General features: G+C 45.6%; 1 protein-coding gene across 1 annotated transcript in view; it reads right to left on the reverse strand.

The window, feature by feature from the left end:
* Positions 1-25,780, reverse strand: part of LOC132825707 (netrin-G2-like) — a 114,267-nt gene extending 88,487 nt beyond the window's left edge. The window contains exons 1-2 of the mRNA XM_060841107.1: positions 25,257-25,780; positions 8,722-9,365 (exon numbers count right to left, since the gene is read on the reverse strand). Of these exons, the coding sequence (XP_060697090.1) occupies positions 8,722-9,365; positions 25,257-25,511 (899 nt within the window). The 5' untranslated portion in view covers positions 25,512-25,780. The remainder of the gene's footprint in view (positions 1-8,721; positions 9,366-25,256) is intronic.
* Between the last annotated feature and the right edge of the window lie 1,461 nt (positions 25,781-27,241).

A 27,241-nucleotide genomic window follows, 5' to 3' on the forward strand; every position in this document is an offset into this window, starting at 1 on the left:
TGACCACCCAGCATCTAGAACCCTGGACAAATATCTCCAATTCTGAGTTAGGGTTAGAGAGTTCAGATGGATCCAGCATCCTTCACTTAATAGTTAGCCACGAGAAGTTAGAAGAATTAAATCCTGCTGTAATTCATGGGTAATTATTAAATTCCACCACCCCATAATCTAAAGGTCATACAATAACCCCCATCGCTGACCTCCAGATGTGATATCTGTTGAAACCCTTTTGAATTCTTTGGTTTCTAGGCCAAAGCCTATGGCATATGTCTCAATGAGAAACCGCTTTCTTTTTAAACCAAAATAATCAAAATTTGATCCATCAAGCCAGGTTTCAGTCAGGGATTTGCCCTATCCAGTAATAATATCAGCTGGAATCATTGTAACAGAAAGAATAATAAAAGCCTATGCTATAACTATAGATGTCTCATTATATTTACCAGACTATGTTCATCTCTGTGGTTTTGGCCCCAACTCACAAGGGACATTCCCAGGCTCTTCAAGGCCATGAAGACATGGCTTCACTTCCCTGAGCAGCTTCGAGGCTGAGACAGCAGTCTACAATGCCGGGCACCATCCAAACTCACGTAACTGACCACAAAATAACACACCAACATAAGTGACCATTTTAGATTTGGTGACCTTCAGATGGATCTATTCCAACAGCAGCTAGAGGTACTGGGCCTTGTTTTTCCCTCTACTGACTCAACTCAAATATATTGACCCAAACCTTCCATCTGGGTCAGAATCTATACTTCCAACCCACATCAGACTAAAGGTTGCCCACTTACCTTTGGTGCTATTTTTCCAGGTTTTTCCAGCCTTCAGACCAGCAGCCTGCCTAGCTGAAGCAGTGTGGTTGACTGAATCCATGAATCCTTATTGCCAGCCGCAGAGAAAACTGGTGATGCAAACACTCTCCTTTGCCAGCAGGTGGTGCCCTATTCAAGAGGTCAGTTGAGGGTATAGTGCCAGGTGGATAAGTAGTGCAGATGGCTGGTGGGAAGGAGTGTGCATAGTGTCAGGTTGATTGGCGGTATAGTGGTGGTTGAAGGTACTAGTGTGTGTTGGGTGGGAAGTATGGTGCCAGGTGGATGGAGGGCTGTCAATGAGGTCAGTTGGGGATATGGGGTCAGCTGGATGAATGTTACAGGTGCCAGATGAGCGAAGATGAAGCCGGAAAGTGGACAGGGTTGGCAGGAAAGCAGACGAGGACTCAGGATAGGGAAGTTGGGAGCTGCTGCAGGGGTCCAGTCAGTGCCCTGGTTTGCAGGTGGGTGTGAATCATGTCAGGTCCATGTTGGGTGGAGTTCACATCCATGAGGAATTGGATCAGGTCTGATCTCGATGTGTGTCAGGTCCAACAGTCTCAGGGTCAGATCGGGTGGTTGTTGGATCATTGGCGGACAGCAGTCAGAGCATGTCAGATTCAGCCAATCCAAGTATCTGGAGGGTATTAAATCTGTCAGAGATGGGGGTGAATCACAGGTCATTCAGAGGACTGTTGAATTCAGGATGGATGGCAGGGTCAGGGTGTTAGATTTGGAGGGGAGCAGGGATCAGGTTGGGGGTGTAGTGTAGTTATTGGGTCAGGATACAGAGTCTGTGGTGGGACAGTGGTTGGGAGTTGGTGGGGGGTGGTTTAGTGGGCAGTGCTCAATTGTATCATTTTAGCCAGGTGTTAGTGCAAGTTACAAGACTGCAACCCCTCCTGGAGAACTGTTCAAGTAGGATGGTTAGAACGATGTGAAATTTCTAACTTTGAGTTGGGGCTCTCTTTGGAAGGTTCCAGATACCAGGTAATTATCCATTGGAAATTCAGCTTCCCTGGGTAATTCCCATTATCCTGCACTATGCATGTTCCTGTAAGCTTTGTCGACTCTGCTTGGACACCTATTGCAAGACCTGACCCATATGTTTAACTCAACACGTGGAGATTTTCATGAGATTGTGCTGACTTTTCTCCTGAAATCCACAAAACCAACACAAACAGGTCACTGGACCCAAAATGTTGTCTCTGTTTCTCTCTCCGCAGATGCTGCCAGACCTGCTGGGTTTTTCCAGCACTTTCAGATTCTGTTTCAGATTTCCAGCACCTGCAATGATTTTATCATAAACTGGGAACCTTCCTCTTTCCCTGCCCCATACTTGATGTGGGATGGTTCCCTCTCAAATATAATAATCAACTGTCTTGCTCAAATATGGAGAGATACCTACTGTTACTTGTGGACAACAGCTGACTCCCTATATCAGGATTATAGAAATATTACTCAAGTAGGCAATAATACGATAGAGTCTGACAGAATATAATGAACTGGACGGAATCTGTCTTTCTCCTGGTGAGCAGTTTGTAGATCTGAATTGTAATATAGTAAGCTTCTATTTAAAAGCTGAAATTGCATCCTTCCTTGCTTAACTCGTGATTTATTTCTGTGCCAACTTTCTTTCTTACCCAACTACTCTGCCTATATCACCAGCCCAATCTTCAATCTTCAGTCTTTCCCTTCCTGAAGGCTCCTGCCACCTCCACCAATGGTTCTCTCTTGCCTCTCAATCACATGGCCCCGGTGTATGTGAAAACAAAGGCAAAAACAATCATCAGCCACCTCTTCTCCCTCTCCTCCCTCCTCCCTGCTCAGTGTAGGCACAGGCAGTGATTCCAATCACAGCCTACATAATCTCTCCATCTGCACCAGTTCCACGTCTGAAAATATTCTGATTGCTGGCACATACAGTGCTTACAACAAATATCAAAGGAGCAAAACTCACCCAAGGACAGAAGCAATGACAGAATGACGGTTATAATTATTGAAGATATCGAATCAATGCTTCATAAATGTGACACATACCAAGATTCAGACTTGTATTAACATAAGGGTCAGTGATGGAGGTCCATTGCAAAGTCACTGCAGTCTTTTGATACTGATTTTAAAAGAAGCATAGCCATTATTACAGGAATGAAGAACAACCACGTGTCTCTTCACCATGGTAATGTCAAGAATAAGTGATGTGATGCATTTTGACACAAATTCCATTATCTATTACAATGTCTTGTAAACAAACAAAAAAATCTTAAATGTATGGGCTTATCAAGGTGTAGCTTATTAGTATTGGGAACAAAATGGTCCATTTTGGATTATCAGTCAATGTCAAGGATAGTTGGTTCAGAAATGATACAATGAAAACATCTTTTGCTCTTGCCCAGTAATAGACATGGTCGGATCCATAGATTGTATTTATTGTATAGCTATGTCCCAGAATAGCAACTCCGCACCCCACACTCACTGTGATGATTTTACATGACCCAGACTAACCATCATGTGGCTACTGTGATTATCTATTTCCACTTAATTGGTGTCAGTCTTGCAGTTAGCCTGTATGAACCAGGAACTGATTAGACTGACCTGTCCAATTTGCATAGGATTCTTAAGTGAATAAACAGTCTGCTTTTAAATAGTTAGGATAAGTCATTGTTTCAAAAAATGGCACAAGCCTGCTGTGTCCATTGCAGCTCTTTGTGAAATCTCTTTTGTTCTGTGGAAAGTGAATCCACACAACTGCCTGCAATGCAGATAGTTCTCATCAACGTTAGATTGATTAAGAATATTTTGTTGTGAATATTCATCTGAGCCCTCAGGCGATTGAATTCATCCTACTGTAATCTTGTCATGTTAATCTGTGAATGGATGTGCTTTGAATTTTATGTCAACAGTATGTGGTTCTTATAAATTGTGGTTTAAGGTCGATATTGCCATTAGCTGGCCCGCCATTGTTTCTTTCTTTGATGTAATCAAACTTGATGGATTTCCTTATCTTAAAAATGTTTGGATTTGAAGGAAGAAAATATCTCTATAATGTAATGACTTAGAGATACCGGTGTTGGACTGTGGTGTACAAAGTTAAAAATCATACAACACCAGGTTATAGTTCAACAGGTTTGTTTGGAAGCACTAGCTTTTGGAGTGCTGCTCCTTCATCAGCAGTGCTGCAAAAGCTAATGCTTCCAAATAAACCTGTTGGGCTATAACCTGCTGTTGTGTGATTTTTAACTCTGTAATGTAAAGTATTCTAATGCTGATTAATTTCAATTGATTGTACTGAATTTGCTGTATGTGCATTAGTAACTCTTATGTACATAATTAGAGACTGTCTATTTAACTGCTTGCCAGAAGAAGAAAATACTTATTTAAACAGTGAACCCAACTGTATGTCAGGTATGTTTTTTTTAGATTAGACTTACAGTGTGGAAACAGGCCCTTCAGCCCAACAAGTCCACACCGACCTGCCGAAGCGCAACCCACCCATACCCCTACATTTATCCCTTACCTAACACTACGGGCAATTTAGCTTGGCCAATTCACCTGACCCGCACATCTTTGTGACTGTGGGAGGAAACCGGAGCACCCGGAGGAAACCCACGCAGACATGGGGAGAACGTGCAAACTCCACACAGTCAGTCGCCTGAGTCGGGAATTGAACCTGGGTCTACAGGCGCTGTGAGGCAGCAGTGCTAACCACTGTGCCACCGTGTTCCTGATTGTGCTGTGTAGTGTTGTACTTATGCCTCTATTTCTGTAAATCAAGTGTAAATAAATCTGAACAGCAATGTTCAGTTTGGTGATGCTTTCCACCTTCCAATGATTGCTATTAATTGTTAGTCCAGCAAAAGGAGATCATCGTTTGGATCAGATGCTGTGGTGTGAAGACTATGAGCAAGAACAATAACTGACATTCCACAACAAGTATAAGCAGGATGGCCTTGGCTAACTGTGAAACATATAAGCTTGGCGGCCACACTATTGGTCTACAAGAAGCTAAATTGGCTATCACAGGCTAATTATATTATATTTTCGTGTGGAGCAAACACTGAAGCCCACTATGAATACGGTACAGGCTTCGTAGTGAACCACCAGCTGACACAATCAATTGAGTCACCAATATCAACTCTGGAATGCTTCATCTCCCTATGGCAGTCATCTGACATAACAGCAGTCAATATCATATGTGTCTGCGCACCCACTCTGTACATCAACAGTTCAAAGAGCATTTGCGTGATTCGAATATCAAGGGGAATGACTGCAATGCACACATTAAGTCAAAGAGTGATTTATGGCCAATGTGCCTCAGTCAACAAAGCAAGATCAACAATATTGGACAATCTTATCTTGAGGTTTATGCCCTGAGTGACCTCTGCATCCTCCATACCTTCTTTCAGGGCACACACATCACCATAATATATCATAGTGTCTCCCAAGGTCTGGACATTGGCACCAACTAGACCTGCTCATCTTGAAAGGCATGATCTGCCCAGTGCTCTCCACATCTACATCTAATAAAGTGGTACATTGCAACAACAACCACTCTCGTGTTAGCAGCAGCTGGCAGATAGACCACAAAAGTTTCACAGTTACAAATGGGATGGCCTGCCATGCAGTAATATCCCCTACACAAATACTGCTGCCAAATACCAAAACATTGCATTACTACCAGAGTGCTGTCCCCAAAGTTTTACCAGGAAGCGCTGATGATGGTTCTCATGACGCCTGCTAGTCACTCACTTCAATCATCTGTGAAGCAACAGCAGAATAACTTGGTAATGGTGGAACCACAGCAAGGATTGGCTTAAGACCTACTGAGCTGTGGTGGCATCCATCATTGATGCAAAATATACAGTCTACGTGATGCATAGCATGAACCCAACAGCTAAAACACTACAGGACCTGACAGTAGCTAAGACAGTTGTGCAAAAGACTTAGAGCTACAGTGAAAATAAACAATGCATCAACTTCTGTCAAGAAATCCATTCTGCCTGTGACAATGAAAATCTATGAGCTATGTATTAAGGGATCAAGAGGGCGAAGTCTGACAATCATCAAAGATGCCTGAATTTGGCAGAGGGTGACATAGTCACCAGGAACATAAACTGATTTCCCACTGGGCTGGCACTGCTTTGAGCTGCACTAGTTTAAGTCAAACATGTCTCAGTCCATGTGTGAGCATGACCTGCTGCTTACTGCCATTGATGTATTCAGTGAACAACGTCTCATCACTGGAGCTTCAGAAAGCCATAGACTGCTCAGCAAACAGAGGGCTGCAATTCCCCCAAAACTGTTCAAGCACGGGAAGGCCCATTTATAGCAACACCTTTACAACTCTCTCTTTCTCTGCCAGAAAGTAGGCTCCATTTCACAGGAGACAATATGATGCAAAAGTCACATTTTACAGAATAACGGAGACAGCAACTGCAGGGGCTTCTCACTCTATACTTCAGTTCATTCACAGGCGTTGATGTTACTGGCCAGGCCAGCATTTACTGCCAACCCCTATTCCCCATTAAGAGTCAATCACATTGTTGTGGGCCTAGAGTCACATGTAGGTGAGACCAGGTAAGGATGACAGATTTCCTTCTTTGGAAGGATTAGTGAATCTGTTGGGTTTTTATGATAATTGGCAATCTGGATATAGGTTTGCTCACTGAGCTGGAAGTTTCATTTCCAGATGTTTCGTCACCCTACTAGATAACTAGGGCTGCAGGTGAAGCACTGCTGATAATTCCTGCTTTCTATTTATATATTTGGGTTTCTTTGGATTGGTGATGTTATTTCCTGTGGTGACGTAACTTCCTGTTTTTTTCTCAGCGGGTGGTAGATGGGGTTGAACTCGATGTGTTTGTTGATAGAGTTCAGGTTGGAATGCCATGCTTCAAGGATTTCTTGTGCGTGTCATTGTTTGGATTGTCCTGGGATGGATGTGTTGTCCCAGTCAAAGTGATGGGTCATGTGTTTTTGTGCTAGTTGGTGTTCATGTATCCTGGTGGCTAGTCTTCTGCCTGTGTAACAAGCACTACATTGGACAAACATCAAGTTAGACCCCATCTACCACTCCTGAGAAAAAGAACAGGAAGTGACTTCCCTGTAGGAAATGACATCATTTCTGCCAATAGACAGGGGTTACGGCTTTAAGGAACAGAAGGGTTAGAGTGTTTTGAGGAAGATTAGTCTCATATAAAGCGTGGTGAGTATATGGAACTCACTACCTTCAAGGGTGGTAAAGGCATTTGTGAAGTATTTAGATAAGTACCTGAAATGCCTCAGCATATAAATCGTTGGGGTCGATTGCAAGAAAATGGGAAGAGAATTAATGGATTCTTGATGACCTGTGCAGTCACTTTCTACGTGGTAAAAACTCTCTGGCCTTGAAATTAGCTGTGGCCAAAATGGTCCTTCTGAACGGAAACAAAAGGCACAGTCAAAGGTCAGAATGAAGAGAATTGAAAGATAGCAAAGGACTCTTTCAAAAATAATGTTTGCAAATCAGAAATAAGCTTTGAATTAGATTACATTCAGTTTCTCATCTGTCCAACCTTGTTGGGTTTATTACCTTAAGGGAAGTGAACTTATTCCAAATATTGCAAATCCAAATTTGATTCATTTTGGGCCTCTCCTGCTCATAGTTCATGTAAACAGGACCCAAAGCTAACTGTGAACCCAAGAGTTGACTGTTTCTTTTTTGTGCTAACTGGGGCATTTAGATTTGGAATGAACTGCATGAAGACACTTCAGTCCCAACTTGTCCATAGTCAGTAGACTGGTTAGCCCTGGCTTATATCCAAAGCTTTACTGGTCCTTTTTTTTAAGCTTTCGCCCCAGACCTTGATGACTACAACATTCCAGTGTTAGTAACATCACTTTCTCTGATATTTCGTACAATCTATTCCATATAAATGATTTGGATGCAAGCATAAAAGGTACAGTTAGGAAGTTTGCAGATGACACCAAAATTGGAGGTATAGTGGACAGCGAAAAAGATCACCTCAGATTACAAGGCGATCTTGATCAGATGGGTCAATGGGCTGAGAAGTGGCAGATGGAGTTTAATTCAGATAAATGCAAGGTGCTGCATTTTGGGAAAACAAATCTTAACAGGACTTATACACTCAATGGTAAGATCCTAGGGAGTGTTGCTGAAAAAAGAGACCTTGGAGTGCTTCTTAAAAGTAGAGTCGCATGTAGATAGGATAGTGAGAAAAGTGTTTGGTATGCTTTCCTTTATTGGTCAGAGTATTGAACACAGGAATTGGGAGGTCATGTTGTGGCTGTACAGGCCATTGGTTAGGCCACTGTTGGAATATTGCATGCAATTCTGGTCTCCTGCTTATCAGAAGAATGTTGTGAAACTTGAAAGGGTGTAGAAAAGATTTACAAGGATGTTGCCAGGGTTGGAGGATTTGAGCTATAGGGAGAGGTTGAATAGGCTAGGGCTATTTTCTCTGGAGTGTTGGAGGCTGAGGGGTGACCTTATAGAGGTTTATAAAATTGTGAGGGGCATGGATAGGATAAATAGACAAAATATTTTCCCTGGGGTGAGGGAGTCCAGAACTCGAGGATGTAGGTTTGGGGTGAGAGGGGAGAGATACAAAAGAGACCAAAGAGGCAACTTTTTCATGCAGAGGGTGGTACATGTATGGAATGAGCTGCCAGAGGAAGTGGTGGAGGCTAGTACAATTGCAACATTTAAGAGGCATTTGGATGGGTATATGAATAGGAAGGGTTTGGAGGGATATGGGCCATGGGCTGGCAGGTGGAACAAGATTGGATTGGGGCATCTGGTCAGCATGGACAAGCTGAACTGCAGGGTGTGTTTCCATGCTATACATTTCTATAACTCTATAATAAAAAGTAAATGAGACTTTGAACAACTCTATTCCAACAATAATCTTACCTGCCCATGATTTCAACATTTGAAATGGCGTAGAAGTATGTATTTAGATATTTCCTCTGAACGAATGTCCCTCCAGTTGCAGGTTTTATCAGCCTGATTCGAAGGTCTGTTAAGGTGAAGAAGTCCCTCAGTCCCTTGTTAATGTCCATTCTCTTGTACAGAGCCTCCATGTTCTGGAGGAGTGTGCCTGCAAAAATGGCAAAGCGTTCCTTGACCTCAAAGTGCAAATTTTTCTCATTTTCAAAGCCCACCCACTTCGAGTAGTCTTCTGTACAGATGACTTGGAGGGCAGTCACGGGCGAGAGATCCCGAACGTTTTTGGCCTCCATTCTGAAAGCCTCCATGCAATCCTCCGCGTAGTATTGGTAAGGCTGCCATGTCCTTCCATAGTTGAGGGACTTCTCCAATATCATGGTGGTGGGTCGACCTGCCTCAAAAGTAATGACTATATTCTCAGTGAGCTGTATGCTCTTATTCCAAGAGAGGGTGATGTTGGCCAAGAGAGGTTCAGGGTATTTGCTCCAAGTGACACTTTGCCAGTAAGTTACGGGTCCATTATTCTCTTGATCAAACATTAATTTGGGCGGGTGAGCCAGATCTGGGTTTGAAGAGTCGCATTCACTAAAGCACATGTAGGGATTGCCCTGAAATGAGAATGTTGAGAAAAGACTGTTTAGTTTGGAGGTTTTGTTTTAAAAGCATACTTACAAATGCATCAAAGACATTTCTATAAACAGGTCAGAAACTTTATTACACAAAGCATTGTGCCGTTCCTTGGATGTGACCTGAGAATGTGATATTCTCTTTTCAAGGCTTTTGCTTCAGATTATAATTTCTACAGTAAATCTGCAATTGCCAATTAGCCTCTTTCTGTACTATGACTCATTCGTCTGCTCTTATCCTCACAGTCCTTTTCATTTAATTCCTTGAAGTGCTCCGACAGTTTTATTTTGAAATCATTCATAGTCCCTGTTTCCACCCTTAGGTAAAAACAATGACTGCAGATGCTGGAAACCAGGTTCTGGATTAGTGGTGCTGGAAGAGCACAGCAGTTCAGACAGCATCCAAGGAGCAGCAAAATCGACGTTTTGGGCAAAAACCCTTCATCATGAATACAGGCAGAGAACCTGAAGGGTGGAGAGATATATGAGAGGAAGGTGGGGGTGGGGAGAAAGTAGCATAGAGTACAATAGGTGAGTGGGGGAGGGGATTGTACTGTCTGCTACTTTCTCCCCACCCCCACCCTCCTCTCATTTATCTCTCCACCCTTCAAGCACTCTGCCTGTATTCATGATGAAGGGCTTTTGCCCGAAATGTCAATTTTATTGCTCCTCGGATGCTGTCTGAACTGCTGTGCTTTTCCAGCATCACTAATCCAGAATCTGTTTCCATCCTTGTCAGGTCAATATTACTTTCTGCATAAAAAGGTTCTTCATCACCCACCTTTGCATGCAGCATTTACTCAAAACCAAAAAGCTACATCCCTTCGTCTTGCACCATCAGCATATAGCAACAGTCTACTCTTACCTACCCTATTTAAGCTCCACAAACTAAACTAGTCAATACCTAACTACCCCTCCTCCCAACCCCCACCCCTCTCCAATCTCTGGAGCCATCTACTAAATCTCCTCTGTATCCCCTTAAGGACTTTCAGATCCTTCCCAAAGAATGGTGACCAGAACTGGATGCAATACTCTAACTGGGGCCCAGCTAGAGTTTTACACAAGTTCAGCATAACTTCCAAAAGAACTGTGGATGCTGTAAATCAGAAGCAAAAACAGAAATTGCTGGAAAGGTCAGCAGGTCTGGCACAATCTGAGGAGAGAAATTGGAGTTAACGTTTTGGGTTGAGTGACCCTTCCTCAGAACTTCCCTATTTATGAAGCCCAAGATTCCATATGCTTTGTTAACCATACTCTCAAGATACCTTGATACCTTCAAAGATTTATGTCTGGCATTTCCTGGACCCTTTATTTCTATACTTTTTTTTTAAGCAGTGCTATTTATTTACTCTGTCCCTGTCATCAAAGTAAATCATTTCGTATTTCTTTACTAAATTCCACTGGCTGCATGCCTGCTCATTCTGCTAAACCATCAATGTCCTGATGGAGTAATGATCTAGATATAAACTAGCTGCTTCCCTGGCTATTTTAGCTCACTGGCCTTCATCCAACTGACTTTGTTTTAGCAAATCTGAGAGGGTCGGAACATTGTGGGTTCAACTCCCCAGAACCTCAGTACGTTCATTGGAGCACCAAAGAAACGTTGCATTGTTCAAAGTGCCATTTTTCATATGAAACTTCGAAGCAAGGTCCTGCCTGCTTGTTCAGGTGGATATTAAGAGATCCCATGGGAAAGAGGGAATTCCAGCCTGGTGCTTAAGTAGCTAATAGCATTGCTGCCAATGATTAAGCAAAGACAGGGTTGGGCAGGTGCAATGAAAACTAAGGGACCTTCTGTATTTTGGTAGCCTGGGGAGGTCAAGGCTGTTCGACTCTAGTAGGCTATGGGAGTCATGGGTGTTTTTAAAGGAATCTAGAGACTTTGATTCAAATGACTAATTCAAAGAGTCTTTGGTCTGTTAAAACTTGTAGGAGAGGGGTGGAGTTTCTGGCTCTGGATAGAATGAGGAGGGTGAGGCATGGGTTGCCTTTCCCTTTACTTCTGTGCTATTTAAGTGCTGCTAAATAAGATAAATATGCAATTTTATTATTATATTCATAATTTATTCATTCCTGTGGTGCGCAGGCTTGGGAGAAGTTTTCCCTTCATTCTTTCTTACATAGCTTTGTTCTAGAAAGGATATGATTAAACTGGAGTGGGTTCAGAAACGATTTACAAGGATGTTGCGGAGTTAGGGATATGAAAATATACTGAAAGTGCTGGGGCCTTTTTCATTGGAGGTTGAGGTGTGATCCTATTGAGGTTTATAAAATCATGAGGGGCAATGATAAGGTGAGTGACAAAGGTCTTTTCCCTAGGGCAGGGGAATTCAAAACTAGGGGGCATCTTTTTAAGGTGAGTTGTTTCAACGAGATCACCTCTCATCCTTTAGAATTTCCAATTCTGTATGGCTCAATTCCACACCATGTGTTGATGTGCAAACTAGGCTTTCAGTGATGCTTTCTGAAGTAACAAATGAAATCTGACAAATATAATCAAAATGTATGGAATACGAAAAAGCAAAGCAAGGAAATTGGTGCGATTTTTTCATATCTGAAATCTGATCTCAGCGTCGATTATAAATCATGACACCGACTTTGGTTTAAATTCCTTATTCATCCCTTTTCCAGTAGCTCAATGGCTAAATATAGCCCTTTGTGTAGCAGTGAGACATGCAAGCCAAGATGTTCAAAGGTTTGGACTTCCTTTTGGAGTTGTGAGGAGTCTAAAATGGACTTTAATATCCACCAAGAGAGGAACAAAAAGGGGAAATCAGTTTGCATCATAATTGTCTGATATGAAGCAGAGAATGTGCATGTGTGTAAGTACAATGTGGCCCCAGAATCAAGTTTGACTTGTGATATTAAAACACTACAGAGATTTTCAAAGGAATACAAAGCACTTGGATGAGAGACTGCAGAGCTGCTAACAATGGTGACCCATAGCTCAACATGGGTTAGCACAGTCAGGCAATAGGAAAAGAAAAGGAACAAGTTGATGAGGAAAATTCTAATAATTTTATCATACACCCTTTTCTTTCTCTTCGTTCTCCTGTGGAAACACCTCAGGCACCTGTCATGGCAGTCTGATCAAGATACTTTCACCATAAGGGTGATTTTTGGACTTGTTCTCCATTCTATCATTGTTTAGTATGTATCTCATTGTGTATGGCTGTGGCAAGTACCTCTGCTGCTGCAAACCTTCAATGACTTAGCAAAACAATTTCAACTTTCTCCATAGGGTCCACCTCCTATGCCTTAGTAAGCTGGCTGCTTACATTTGACAGCATCTCAATGAAAGAGGAGAAAGTGAGGACTGCAGATGCTAGAAATCAGAGTCGAAAGTGTGGTGCTGGAAAGGTGCAAGCAGATCAGGCAGCATCCGAGGAGCAGGAGAATCAACATTTTGGGCATAAGCCCTTCAGGCCTTCCTGATAAAGGGCTTGTCCTCAAAGTGCCGATTCGCCTGCTCCTCTAATGCTGCCTGACTTGCTGTGCTTTTCCAGCACCACACTCTCATCAGCATCTCAATGAAAAGAAGATCTGTGTGAGAAGGGAAGCATTTCCAATTTTTTAAAAATAGTTTTAAGCAGTTGTTTAACATTTCATTCCTAATGTGGCATCTCTGATTATAATACAGTCTGCACCAAAACTATGCAGTCATATTCTGGTGGGATCTGACAGAGAGGTCAAACTGCTATTTGCTGAACTAAGTTCAAACTTTACTACAATCATACTTTAAATAATGTTGAATATACACACTTCCCACTTCATGAATGCTTTCGGTTGAGGAGACCATGTGGATATTAAAATGTGATGAGGTGAAAATTCAGTGTGACTTAAGGAGTGAAAAGGATAAGAACCATTTGCATATATTCAAATGGAAAAATGATTTCATTTTTAATAAGGCTAAACTGGATTTCACTTTAATCCCAGCAGATCAAAAATTAAATTGAATGAACTGTTAGTCAAATGAAAAGAAAAGCTCATGCTGCAAATTGTAGCTAGAAGTCAGATGATACTTTTAAAATGGAGCATAGCTAACATTGCTAGCAACGGTGAATGCTTTGTAAGGATAGAATACATTTTATTTCTCTTTGGCAGCAGTCATTATTATGGCTTGGCAGTGCACCAGCTTATTACTTTCTACCTAAATGTCGCACAGTAAAAGGGAACCTGAGAGTATAAAACAACTCCAGCTACAAAGCATTGAACACATGAGCCATTATTCTTGTATGAATATGATTTTGTGGTAAGTAGGCCTCAGTATGAATGGACTGCATCTGGAGGGAAGTCTCTCAGCTTGACTGTAGCGAGTGAAGAATACTTAGAGAAGCAATTCCATTAATGGGTGGTTAACAGATGAACCAAACTTCATTGTAGAGATTTTCTATCCTATTGTGGACTAATGGAATTCTAAAAACCTAGAGAAAATCCTTACTAATATCATAGTGGGTAATTTAAACTGGACTGGCTGGGTTTTGCATTCACAAAATACACTGAAAAGTGTAGGATTTGCATTTATTCGGTGCATCTGTGGGCAAGGTTCATAATTTGTTGCAGTTTTCCTTGAAAGAATTGAACTATTCTATGCTCGAGAATAGATATGAAATAATTGCCACTGAATATTTTTAAGATTTCCAATCGTTGTTATCTTTAAGTATTTCAGCCATTACCTCGCCTCAGTTGCCATTACTGGTGTTCTGTTTTCACAGATTAATACAGCATTTGAACAATCATGGAATGTCTGCAAATTAAGATGAGTTCATTTGGCAGGTAGATTCAGAGAGTAACAGATGCTGGGATCTCTCAATGGTCAAAGGAATTATGTTTTTATTAAAAAGAGGGACGCTGAGGCTTTTGTGACATTGTCAAATCAGTAACAGATTTCTACAACTGTCATTATTTCTGCAATTCTCTATTTGCCCCATTAGTATCTCTAATTTGCAAGTCAGATATTTCCAAGAGTTCCTCTCAACATTTGCACTTTGGATTGGAAATTTTTGATTTCAATTTACAAATGTGCTGCAGCAATTCATGGATATTTTAACTGGATGCTAACAAAAATGCAAGTGTATTTTTTTTTATATAATGTACTTCAAACAAAATGGAAATTCTCTTGGGAAATTGACAGAGCAATGATTAGCATAAGTTACTCTTAGATCTGACAACTTTGAAGTTTAGAAATGGTATATGGGATGCATTTTTAAAAACATGTTACACTCATTAAAAAACTCCCAAATCCAAAAGTATGTGGAAGGATGCAAGGTACTAAAAAAACGCTTATTGATTTGAAGAAGACATGAAAAGATATTCATATACAGGAACATTGTCTCATTTTTATAATGCAACATATTAACTATCTAATGGGTAAAATCTCATCTCTCTCAAGCTTGCTTGCACCATTAAACATACTTCGTAGTTTGCAGTTCAACCTGAGATTTGCCAAGTAGTGGGAAATGGAGATAACCTCAGAAAGGTAGCCAACATAATCAAAGGTCCCTCCACCCCAGTTATAATCCATTCCAACCTCTTCCATCGGGCAGAAGACACAAAGCTTAAACACTCGTACCAATAGATTCAAGAACAGCTTCAGAATGGACCACTCAAATTTCAAATTTAATGTTGACTTTGCTGTTTGTGCACCTTCTCTGCAGCCATAACATTGTATTCCTCATTCTGTCCTATTAACCTTATGCACTTTTTATGGTACCATCTGCCTGTACTCTACACAAAACAAAACTTTTCACTGTAACTAGGTGACAATAATAAATCAAATCAGCAATTGTTGGGAAGGAATGATGTAAGACAAAAAGGCATGCCTAGTGATTAGGTTGAGTTGGAAGAAAGTCATGGATGTGGGCATGGAACAAATTAATCTGGCACAGTGGTTAACACTGCTGCCTCACAGCACCAGAGACCTGGGTTCAATTCCCACCTCAGGCGACTGACTGTGTGGAGTTTGCATGTTCTACCCGTGTCTGCGTGGGTTTCCTCCAGGTGCTCCGGTTTCCTCCCACAGTCCAAAAATGTGCGGGTCAGGTGAATTGGCCATGCTAAATTGCCCCTAGTGTTAGGTAAGGGGTAAATGTAGGGGTATGGGTGGGTTGCGCTTCGGCGGGTCGGTGTGGACTTGTTGGGCCGAAGGGCCTGTTTCCACACTGTAAGTAATCTAATCTGATGGAAATGGAGGAGAATGGGCCAGGTGTTTGAAATGTAGCATTTGCCATCTAAGAGGAACTGATCCTTGCATGAATGATGGGGCATGAATTCTTGTCATAGAAGGAAATCAGAACATTATGGGGATAGTGTTGAAATGGGGAGTTACCACCGCATTGGATTAGCCATGATTTTACTGAATGGTGGATCAAGTTAGATGGGCTGAATGGCCTGATTCTACTTTTAATTCATACCTGAGGCAGTGATAACCAAGATGTTGGAGCTGTCTCTGGAATAACGGAAAACTATGACTCTTTAACAGGAATAGAGCATTGAGAAACTCCCTCTCTAGGAGCGGGGGATTGGTCCGCAGCTTCTGCAGCGGTTCAGGAAGACAGCTCACCATTAGCTTCTCTGGGGAAATCGAGATGGGCAATAAATGCTGGCCTGGCCAGTGACTGCTACGCAGACGAATAAATAATAAAGAGGAGTTTGACAGCATGAAGCTGGAAAGCACCGCACAATGGATGGTTTTACAGGCTGGGGCTGTGTTCCCTGGAGCGTCAGAGGCTGAGGGGTGACCTTATAGAGGTTTCTGAAATCATGAGGGGCATGGATAGGATAAATAGACAAAGTCTTTTCCAGGGGTGGGGGAGTCCAGAACTAGAGGGCATCTGTTTAGGGTGAGAGGGGAAAGATATAAAAGAGACCTAAGGGGCAACTTTTTTCAGTCAGAGGGTGGTACGTGTACGGAATGAGTTGCCTGAGGAAGCGGACGAGTTGGACCGAAGGTTTGTTTCCGTGCTGTACATCTCTGTGACTCTATGTACCCAGAAAATAAACAACAGACAAATCAGCTGAATTTAAAATACATACGGCACAGAGTTTCGCGCTAGTGATAGCGCGTTTGTTCTCGAACCTGTTTAAATGAATAGCCGCTGCATCAAATTAATAACAATGCCTTAAAGTCGTGATTCTAATAAAGGCATGAGTTAATGTCGCAAAACCGCAAATTGCTGGAGAAACCCAGCAGGTCTGGCAGCATCTGTGGAGAGAGAAAGCAGAGTTAACGTTTGGAGACTCAGATGCTGCCAGACCTGCTGAGTTTCTCCAGCAAGTTCTGATTTCCAGCCACGGTTCTTTGTTTTTGTTTAGTGATAAGTTGCTGAGATCACCCAGAGACAGTGAACTGGGGAAGGGACAATTAGAACAGGAGCTGGAGAAACGCTGACTCTGTTTCTCTCTCCTCAGCTGCTGCCTGAGCTGCTGAGATTCTCCAGCACTTTCGGTTTTTATATCAGATCCGCAGTTTTATTCGAGAATTTGGGGAATTTCACCAACGGTATCATCAGCTTCATGTGGATTTTCCCAATTGTCTGTTTTAATGATTTGTATTTGCTCGTGGAGAAGGATTGGGAGTATAAGGTGGTTAAATATTTATGAAAAAATATTCATATTCAGATATGGAGTTCGCTCGTTATTACTGTGTGTGTGGATGTAAAGGAGCGTTTGTGCTGTCTGGCCGTCTCCAGGAGTAAATCTCCATGGATCTGGATTCTTGGGAAGACGGACGGTGGAGGCGGGAGACAGTGTTCTGAGAATCGAAGGTTAACGCGAGGCAGCTGCAGACTGAGGGCTCTGGGCTTAATGATCGTGAAGGCACACCCTGCTCACACACACACACACACACAGCATTCCCTGGCAAGGTTTCTCAACCCTGTCCGAGCTGCCGTCCTCCCTTCCACATCTGAAGGGGTTCTCTTTCACAAATGTAAACGAGTTCTCCACTTCCAGCTCAAATATCTGACTCAAATCCGGCTGGATACTTCACTGTCAACCTGGACGGGTCGCTGGACCCGAAACATGAACTTTGCTTTCTCTCCGCAGACGCTGAGAGACAAGGTGAATGTATTGCCAGCAATTTCTGTTTTGTTTCTGAATTCCAGCAGCGCTTTCAGTTTTCATTTACCTGTGTCCTTGACTTCCTGCGATCTCGTTATTAAATACAAAGGCGATTGAATATAATGGACAGAACTTTATGCTTAAAAATGCGCCAAATGAATGCACTTAATATAAATGCAATTAAATCGGTATTTCCTGAGCACGGTCTGACTGAAAGGGGGTTTTCTCTGTTGGAAATCTGCGTTGCCCACCTCCCCCCTACCGTCGGTCAGTGTCTCTTTAAGGGCCGAGACTCTAAACTTTGATTAAATATTAAATATCCCGGAAACGCCTCTTGAACATGACAGACAGTTACTAATTCCAGCTAACGGCTCTCACTCAAGTTTCATCGATTTGATTTTATTCTTTAAGGGAGGTTGTTTGAATCCAAGGTCGCGATTCAGCAGGGAGTTGTACAAAAGTTCCTCTCAGTGAGCCAGGCCCAAGTGTGAAGGTGCTGTATCACGTCTCTCTCAGAGGGGGAGAAGGCTCAGATTTAACAGGGAGCTCCGGGAAACCATCCGCATGCCCCTTGGGAAGTTAGACCGGGACAAACTGGGTTCAGATGCCGTCCTGAAGCGTGTCTGACATCAGGCTCTGAACTGGCCCGAGGGTGGGACAGAGGATGGAGGAAGCAAATTGAAAGAGGGAGAGAGAGAGAGAGAGAAGGATTGGTCTCAGGAGGAGAGAGGCTAATCACGCACTGCCGGCCAGGAGCAGCACCCATGGCCATGGAACCGGAAAGGTGCACTCGGGGACAGGGAGGGCAGCACCAGGACGGGAGCTGGGGGGTGGGCCAGCCTCCGAGCATTTTAACACCTCTCCCAACTCAGCGAGTAAACCTCCAGCCCGATCCACAACCTGAGCTACAAATCCTCTCCAAAATCTCAAATTGCGTGTGATCAGTTTGATCCCCGGATATAATCCCAGAATGGACATCAGTCCCTCACCGAACAGGGAATACTTGCTCAGTTCTCTTTCCTTCACTTGTGTTCGGGACTTTAACCTAAAGCTAATCGCAACCAGGCACTTTCATTGAAAGCATTCGGCGTTACTTTCATTACTGACTAAAAAAGTTGTGGGAAACACACACACAGACCCTGGCGCCGGCTCCATTTCCCATTCCCAGTCCCTTCAGAACCCCTCAGGACTCAGTCTCATTCCCAGCTCCTCATAAACTGACAGTCTGTTTCTTTGAGAGATGGATGGAGTGGGAAACATAGGGAATATTTCCTGTCGGAAGGAACATGTGAGGGAGTGCTCCAACACGATCAACAACTCCGCAGCTCACTGCAATGGCGGTCATTTCAAGTTCAAACTCACAAAGGATCACCCACCGTCCCCTTCTCCCTTCCTTTCCCACATCCCCACCCCTCTTCCTCACTTCCCTTACAATCCCTCCCATTCCCCCTACAACCCCTCCCCTCCTCCCCTCCTCCCCCCATCCCTCCTCTTCACATTCCCTACAACCCCTGTTCCCTTCCTCCTCCACACCCCCTCCCCTCTCACAGCAGGTGCTGCCCCCGCTTCCGGTCCAGTCAATGAACTTCAAATCAACGAGTTTCAGTGACAGTTGAAATCCTGCCTAATACTGAACATAAACTGTCCCAGTCCCTTTTACTGTCTGTCTGTCGATAGCAACAGCCTGGCTGGTTTCGGGAGCCCCACAGTGTGTGAGGCGGGGGTCAGCATGTTTCCCCTCGGAACAAGAGCGAGAGACTCGATTTGTTACTTTGCAAAACAAAAACAAATCGAAACGGACCCCTGTATGGAACTGGAAAGTAATTCTCATACACTCACTGAAACCTGCATCACGCTGTAATTCATTCTGTAACTCACCCCCTCACACTTACCCATTCTGTAACTCACCCTCACCAACTTTGTGACCCTCACTCACTGTAACTCACCCTCACTCACTGTAACTCACCCTCACTCTGCAACCCTCACTCACTGTAACTCACCTTCACTCTCCGTAACTCACCCTCACTCTGCAACTCTCACTCACTGTAACTCACCCTCAACCACTGTAACTCAACCTCACTCTGCAACCCTCACTCACTGTAACTCACCCTCACTCACTGTAACTCACCCTCACTCTGTAACTCACCCTCACTCACTGTAATTCACCCTCACTCTGCAACCCTCACTCACTGTAACTCACCCTCACTCACTGTATCTCACCCTCACTCACTGTAACTCACCCTCACTCACTGTATCTCACCCTCGCTCACTCTGACACACTGGTCACTGGAAGACAGCCTTGCAGCCACAGAGTATAATGGGTCCGTTTCACCTCTGCACGGATTTAGTTTGTCACAGGCGCTGAGTGGCCGAAACATTCCGACGTTCACCGACAGTACAGCAATGTGCCGGTGAAGTCGGTAACAGGGGTGAGGCTGGAACCGGCCGCAACAAGACAGAAAGCCCACCCCACCCTGCGGTGAGGGAACCTCCTCCAGCCGAACCCCTCTGGTTATTACTAACAACTGCTCCTCGGATGCTGCCTGACCTGCTGTGCTTTTCCAGCACCACTCTCATCTAGACTCCGGTTTCCAGCATCTGCAGTCCTTGTTTTAACGCTGTAACACCCGCAGCATCCCTCTCCAAGCAGCCAGGGGCTGGTGAAGGGAACCTATCTGACTGTCCCCCCGTCTCTGAGCGACCCAACACCCTCCTGACCTTGGTTATTTCATTGAGTTATAATACCCTGATCAATTCTCCCCAGAACGACCAATCTCCCACACTCCAACTCTCCCTATAGGCCTGAGCAGGCAGAATGGTGAGCGAGCAACCTGTGGCCATTCTGCCCTAACCGGCGACCTACTCCAATGGGATAGTAAGAGACACTGTCCCAACTCCCTGGGGTGAGTTGTAATGTGATGGGGAGTTCCTTCTGTTCAGTTGCCCCTGCCCATGGACTGGATGGGGCCAGCTTGGCACAGCCGGTGTACACGGGGTGCCAGTGGGGGGTTGTCTCTGGCGATGGGAACGTAGATCCTGCCTCAGTCAGTGGCACTGGGCACAAGCCGAAAGAGCGCCCTCACCCTGCGGCGGCAGCATCTGCCAATTCCCCCCTACCCCCGTGCCAACCCCCCGGCTGCTGGGGTTTCATTGCTGGGTTCGGGAGTCCTGTACCCAGCCGAGAGTTCAGAAACCCCAAAGGGAAGCTGGTCTGACTGAACTTGGAACTCTGGCTCTCTCTGTCTCTCTCCACAGATGTTACTGGACCTGCTGGGTTTCCTCAGCACTTTCTGTTTTTGTTTCAGATTTCCAGCATCCTTAGCACTCTGTCTGATAAAACTGAACCCATTTCTTTTCCGAACAGTCTGAGGTTCAGAGATGCGTTCGCGTGGATTGGTCTGTGCCCGCAGCCGTGCCATGTTTATTTATAACACTGGTCTGTAAGTGCTGACCTGCATGAGGATATCCAGTGGTGCCTTTCATCACGCAGATCTTTCCCAAATCCTTTTTAACATTGAGCGGTTTAAAACTAACTCATCAGATTACAGTTAGTTTAAAACTACTGAACAAAGATTCCCAGGTCACCTACAACTGCTGACCCTGACTCCTGAACAGGCATTTTAGAAATTCCGAATTTGAGAAGATTAGTTTAGCCTGGCTGGAAAACACTTGGAGGTTCACGGGGGAGGGGATTTCAGCTCCTGGCGCCTAAGTCCTGAAGATGCGTGAGGGCCGAGAGGTAGAAGTTACAGATGCCCTGAGCCAGCGGGCTGCGCCCTACCCAAGAGCTCTCACTCACCCCTCGGAAAATCAATCAACCCCGAGACAAAAAAAAATCCATTCACTCACCCCCATCCTCTCACACACACCAAACACAGAAACACACACTCACACACATTCACCCACCCATACAGCCACACACACACCACACATATACAGGCACAGATACACACACATACATACAGGCACAAATATTCGCACAGAAACACACATCCACACACATTTACCCACCCATACAGGCATACACTCACACACATACACACACACACATACAGACACAGATACACACACATACAGGCACAAATATCCGCACAGAAACACCCACCCACACAAACACATACAGGCACAGATACCCACACATATAGGCACACATTTCCCCACAGAAACACTCACCCACACACATTCACCCACCCATACAGGCACAACCCACACACACACACCCACACATACAGGCACAGACACTCACTCCCACACCCACATTGGCATCTACCCACACACAGACACCCACCCACACAGACAGGCTGTGGTCACGCCTTCCCTTCCCTTGAGCATTGGCAGTGAACAAGGAGCTGGAGTTAGGGAACGGTTTCTGATCCCCCACCCCAGAACATTGGGTCCCGGCTGCCATATCATTGAAATGTAACCACCTGCTCTCACCGTTTGTTCCTGTAATTTGTACCTATTTAGTAGGAGGTCGGTTGTGCAGGAAAATAAACAACAAGTTAGCCCAGGAGACTTCTGAAAAAATAAACTACAATTTGGGACTATGTAATTATTTTTTTTGTTTTCAAGGGACTGGGGTTTATTTCCCCGAATTACAAGGATTTGTATTTAATCGTGTCTCGGAGAGCTAGTCCATGCTCCTCCAAGTTATCTGACAAGGGGATGCGGCTAGCCATGAACAAATAAAGCATGCTTTCAAATCCATATCCTGCGGGGCCTCCTGAGACAGGCTAATATTATGAAGCAGACCCCTTACCACCTCCGACTGACCACAGCAAATGATTCAAGGCTACGGTTCCTGCTCACTTCAGGCTGCGTTTTTTCGTTCCCGGTAAATTATATGGTCCACTTCCTTGAGCTTTAGAATTAGAATTTTAACAAAAGGCTTCTTACAATCAGCGCCCCAGGCTTAATAAAAGCAGGATTCAACTTGCTACTAGTCTTGCTGAGAGACCAGCAGGATGGGAGACAGATTGGTTCCTGAATGCATTGGAATTGGTTTAACCATGACCGTGTGTCGGCCGCATTATTTCCATCCTCCAAATCCAGAATTAATTTGCCACTAATTCTGATCGATGTTTGCTTTTGGAGTCGAGAATATTTGAAAGCTTTTCAGTTCCGTTTCTTTTACCCCCTTTGGGTGAGATTCCTGCCTCTCCAGAGGACTGTGACTGAACAGGGCTCTTATTACAAACAACAACAACACAACACAAAAAGGGGGCAAATTTGGCGATAGGTCTTCAGAGATTTGAGGAGTTTAGTGTGGCTGATAAATAAATGCTACCTGACCGCTGAGATACTCCCCTCATTTTACACCGTCTCAAATTCAATCTCAAGGTGAGGATTTCCCTCCAGTTAGATCCGACCGAAGCAAATTTTAAACCAGACAAGCGGCGAGGTGGGGACTTTAATTAAAATGAAATCAAAATGCATCTCGTTCACTTAAAGCGGGACTTCGATCAAACAAAGATGGGAGAAAGTGAGGACTGCAGATGCTGGAAACCAGATTCTAGATTAGAGTGGTGCTGGAAAAGCACAGCAGGTCAGGCAGCATCCGAGGAGCAGGAAAATCGACATTTCAGGCAAAAGCCCTTCATCAGGAATAAGACTGATTCCTGTCTGTTCCTGATGAAGGGCTAATGCCCGAAACCTCGCTTCTCCTGCTCCTGACCTGCTGTGCTTTTCCAGCATTACAGTCTCGACAATTAAACATGGGCGGGGGGGGGTTCGGAGAGAGTGTAAGCAATTCCATTTGGGAGGAATCTTATCAGAAGGTTTACTTCACCTTCCCCGCTGTCGCCTCCACCGTCTCTTTAACATTGTTACAGCGGGGAATGAGCACAGTTCAGCGGCAGCGCTGACTGACGGGCCCCCGGATCCGAACACACGGCTTTCAGTCCAAATGTTTCCATTTCCCTCCAATCGCCTGGCATTACAGTGCGCGGCGGTCATTATGAAAATCTGAGGATATTGAATCAAAAATAACATTCGGGGATTTTAACAAGCCGATCTGTCGTTAATCCGGGACACTGTATACAGCGGCAGTGAAATGCATTAGTCCCTCATAATCCATTCTGAATAACTGCCTCTCTATTAGTCCAGTGTGTATTAAACTAAAGCAACGGCACTCGCTCGTAACTGAATTATTAATGTTGCAAAGTGCTTTCATTCATTCATTTCGGCTGGGCAACTCTGTGTCCCAGTTTTAGTAAACCCACGGCTGTCCGGAGTGTGAGAAGCTTGCACAGGGATAAGCCACCCCGGTGGCTCCCTTAATGATGTTCCGGCCTGAGTCCGCTCAGCGGAGCTTGTTCTTATCGGTGGGGCTTTCTAGCTCCCCCCCCCCCCTCCCCTCCCACCCCTCCACCACCTCTCTCTGTGTGTCTGTCTGGGTGTGGATGTGTATGTGTCTGGGTGTATGTGTGTATGTGTGTCTGGTGTGTGTGTGTGTCTGTGTCTGAGTGTGTGTCTGGGTGTGGGTGTGTGTCTGGGTGTGGGTGGGGTGTGTGTGTCTGTGTGTATGTCTCTGGGTGTGGGTGTGTATCTGGGTGTGTGTGGGGGGAGGGTGAGTCTGAGAGTGAGTGTGTGTATGTGTGTGTGTGTGTGTGTATACGTGGAGGGGCTGGGGGGGGGGGGGAGCAGACAGACTGCTCTCTGCACCAGGCCCCCAGCTCCAGCGGATGGAGGCAACTCTGGGCACACATCCACATTCCCGCCGGAGTTTCCTTATTAAGTGTATTTTATCTACAACTTCTAAGTTGCTGGAACCCGGAGTGAACATGCGCCGAGAAAAGTCTTTTAAAAATGATAGATGCAGTGGGAGCTGTCTGCGTGGTGGCGGGTAGGACAGGGCACAACACCGAAATATTCCGGGTTTCTCCACCAGAATGTGACCTCCCGTTCTCCCCGCCTGCTTCAAGTCGAGGCGGGACCACCAAAGCTCTCCCTCTCTACCCCTGTCTCAATCCCGCTCCCGCTGTATCTCCATGTCCCTCTGTGTGTGCCCCCCTCTCTCGCTTCCATCTAACATCTCCCTCTGCCCCTCTCTTGCCTTCTCTGTCTCACTCTCTCTGCCCCCTTCCTCTCTATCCCTGTTCTCCCCTTCTCTGTCCCATTCTCTCTATCCCCCCTTCCTCTCTATCCCTGTTCTCCCCTTCTCTGTCCCATTCTCTCTATCCCCCTTCCTCTCTATCCCTGTCCCCCCCTTCTCTGTCCCATTCTCTCTATCCCCCCTTCCTCTCTATCCCTGTTCTCCCCTTCTCTGTCCCATTCTCTCTATCCCCCCTTCCTCTCTATCCCTGTCCCTCCCCTTCTCTGTCCCATTCTCTCTATCCCCCCTTCCTCTCTATCCCTGTCCCTCCCCTTCTCTGTCCCATTCTCTCTATCCCCCCTTCCTCTCTATCCCTGTCCCTCCCCTTCTCTGTCCCATTCTCTCTATCCCCCCTTCCTCTCTATCCCTGTCCCCCCCTTCTCTGCCTTTCTCTCTCTCCGTCTCTCCCTCTCTCCTTTTGTCTGTTTCTCCCCTTGTCTCTCTCTCTCTCTATCCCCACTCCCCCCCAACCCTGTGTGCCTCCCTCTCCCCTGTTTAGTCTCTCTCTCTCCCGCCCCATGCCCCTGCTCCCTGTCCCTACATAGACGTTGCTGAGTGAACTTTCCTGCTTCTGATCCTCGAAATATAAGGCTGCACATTGTCACTGCGAGACGTTAATCCGGATGAAAGTTTACCCCGGCTCGGGTTAGTGAAGAGGGAGGAGGGGGGTCTGTTTGTTGGCGGAGCGGGCAGCAGCGCCTCCCCGTGGCTCTCCTTACCAGCGCACAGAACCTCTCCGGAGGGTTTCCGCAAGTCACCCCTGGCGGTTCCACCTTCACCCTCAGGTACCGCTTCATGGCCATGGCTCGGGGCTGGCAGGCGTAAAACTCCCAGGAAGGGCCGGCGTCATCGGTGTTCACCAGCGACTTGCAGCTGTCGTACTGGCTCCGGGCCGAGAGCAGCGAGTACACCAGGGCGGCCAGTTGCAGCATCGAGCCGGAGCGCATGGTGCCCCGGGCGGAGCGCACACACATACAGCCCCCGGGGCGGCTGGAGAGGGCGCAGCGGGCACCGTGCCTCACTCAGCATGGGCACAGCTGGTACCTGAGCAGGGCAACCAGCCGTCCCAGCAACTCCATGGCTCCTGTCCGGCTCCCTCTCTCTCTCTCTCACTCACTCCTTCTGGCCGCTCGCCTCAACTTCAAACCGACCGCTTGAAATCCTCCCAAATCCGACCAGGGCTCAGTGGCGAGGTCTCTGTGCTGTTCCTGCTGTCCCGTCCTCTCCACAATGGGGGACTGTCTCATGACCGACAAAACGAAGGCAGTGATGTGATATGACCTGAGGACATACAATAAGCAAAGATCAACCACTGGCAAAGTGACTCCAGCCCGCTCTCTCTCCCCAGCCCCCAAACCCGACCCCCAGCCCAACCGCCCCCACCCCAGCCCCAGATACTGCCATCTCCCAGAGATTCACCCCTCCACAAAATAACTCCCGCCACACTCACACATACACTTATAGACACACACACCCAGACACATATACATACACACATATACAGACACGTATACACACACACATATAAACATACACACAGACACACACACACACAGACACACAGGCACACACACACACACACACAGACACACACACACACACACACACAGAGCCAGGCTCAGATTTACTGTGGGAAGGAGGACAGCTTGGGGTCACAGAGACACTAACAGAATGAACAGTAGAGACAGAGAGAGACTAACCTGCAGCCAAGATGCGATCCGGATTTTGAAACTAACGCTTGCTGCAGCGTGTGTGTGTGTGTTGCCTTGAAGGCTTCCCCAGTTTCTGACCTCCCCCTCGCACCCTCAAGGGCAGATGGCCAGGACTTTGGGCTAATGCTCTGGTCCAACTTAATGCGGAGGCTAAATCCTTTTTAACATCACTTTCAATCACTATCTGTGCTTTTATGTCAGAACTGCCTCAAGTCTGCGCAACTTCCTCCTGCACAGCCTCAGGCTCCGCTCTCCCCAATCAGCTTAAAGGGGAAGCACAGGGCTCCCATCCACTCTTAAAGGTACAGGTCTCCTGAAGGCCAACCCGACGACTGGCCGCCCTGGAGGGTCCACCGAGAACCCCCTCTCCTTCTCTCTTTCCCGATTTGAAGAGGGACGAAAGGGTCATTGTCAATTTATTCCAGGCAGCTCGCTTCACTCCCTCTTCCGGAGGGAGGAGAGAGAGCCAACCAGGGCTGGATATCCGAAACTGCAGGGGAAGGGGATGGTGTCAAACTTTTACTCAGCTTTGAGGGAGAAGCGAGGAGTTCTGATAAATGCCCCATTTAAAATCCAACACAAAGGAACAATTTAAATAGATCACCTGAAGATCACAGGTAACTAAGTGGATGGAACACATTCATTGGAACATGGGAATTAGACCATTCATCCCTTGGAACCCTCCCCGCCATTTAATGCGGTTATGGCTGATCTTATCCTGGTCTCAGTTCCACTTTCCCGCCTACTCCCCACAGCCCTTTATCCCGCTTGTCATCAGAAACATATCGATTTCTTTCTTGAATTGTTGATTGATTCTGCCTCCAGTGCACTCTGGGATAGTGAGTGACCCATAACTCTCTGAGAGAAGTAGTTTCTCCTCACCTCGGTTTTGAACCTACCCCCTTTCACTCTGTATCTATGCCCTCTTGTTCTAGAGTGTCCCACAAGGGGGGCGGCGGGGGGGGGGGGGGGGACATCTGTTCAACATCCAC

Source organism: Hemiscyllium ocellatum, chromosome 21 (genome assembly GCF_020745735.1).
Source record: "Hemiscyllium ocellatum isolate sHemOce1 chromosome 21, sHemOce1.pat.X.cur, whole genome shotgun sequence".
NCBI classification, from domain to species: Eukaryota; Metazoa; Chordata; class Chondrichthyes; order Orectolobiformes; family Hemiscylliidae; genus Hemiscyllium; species Hemiscyllium ocellatum.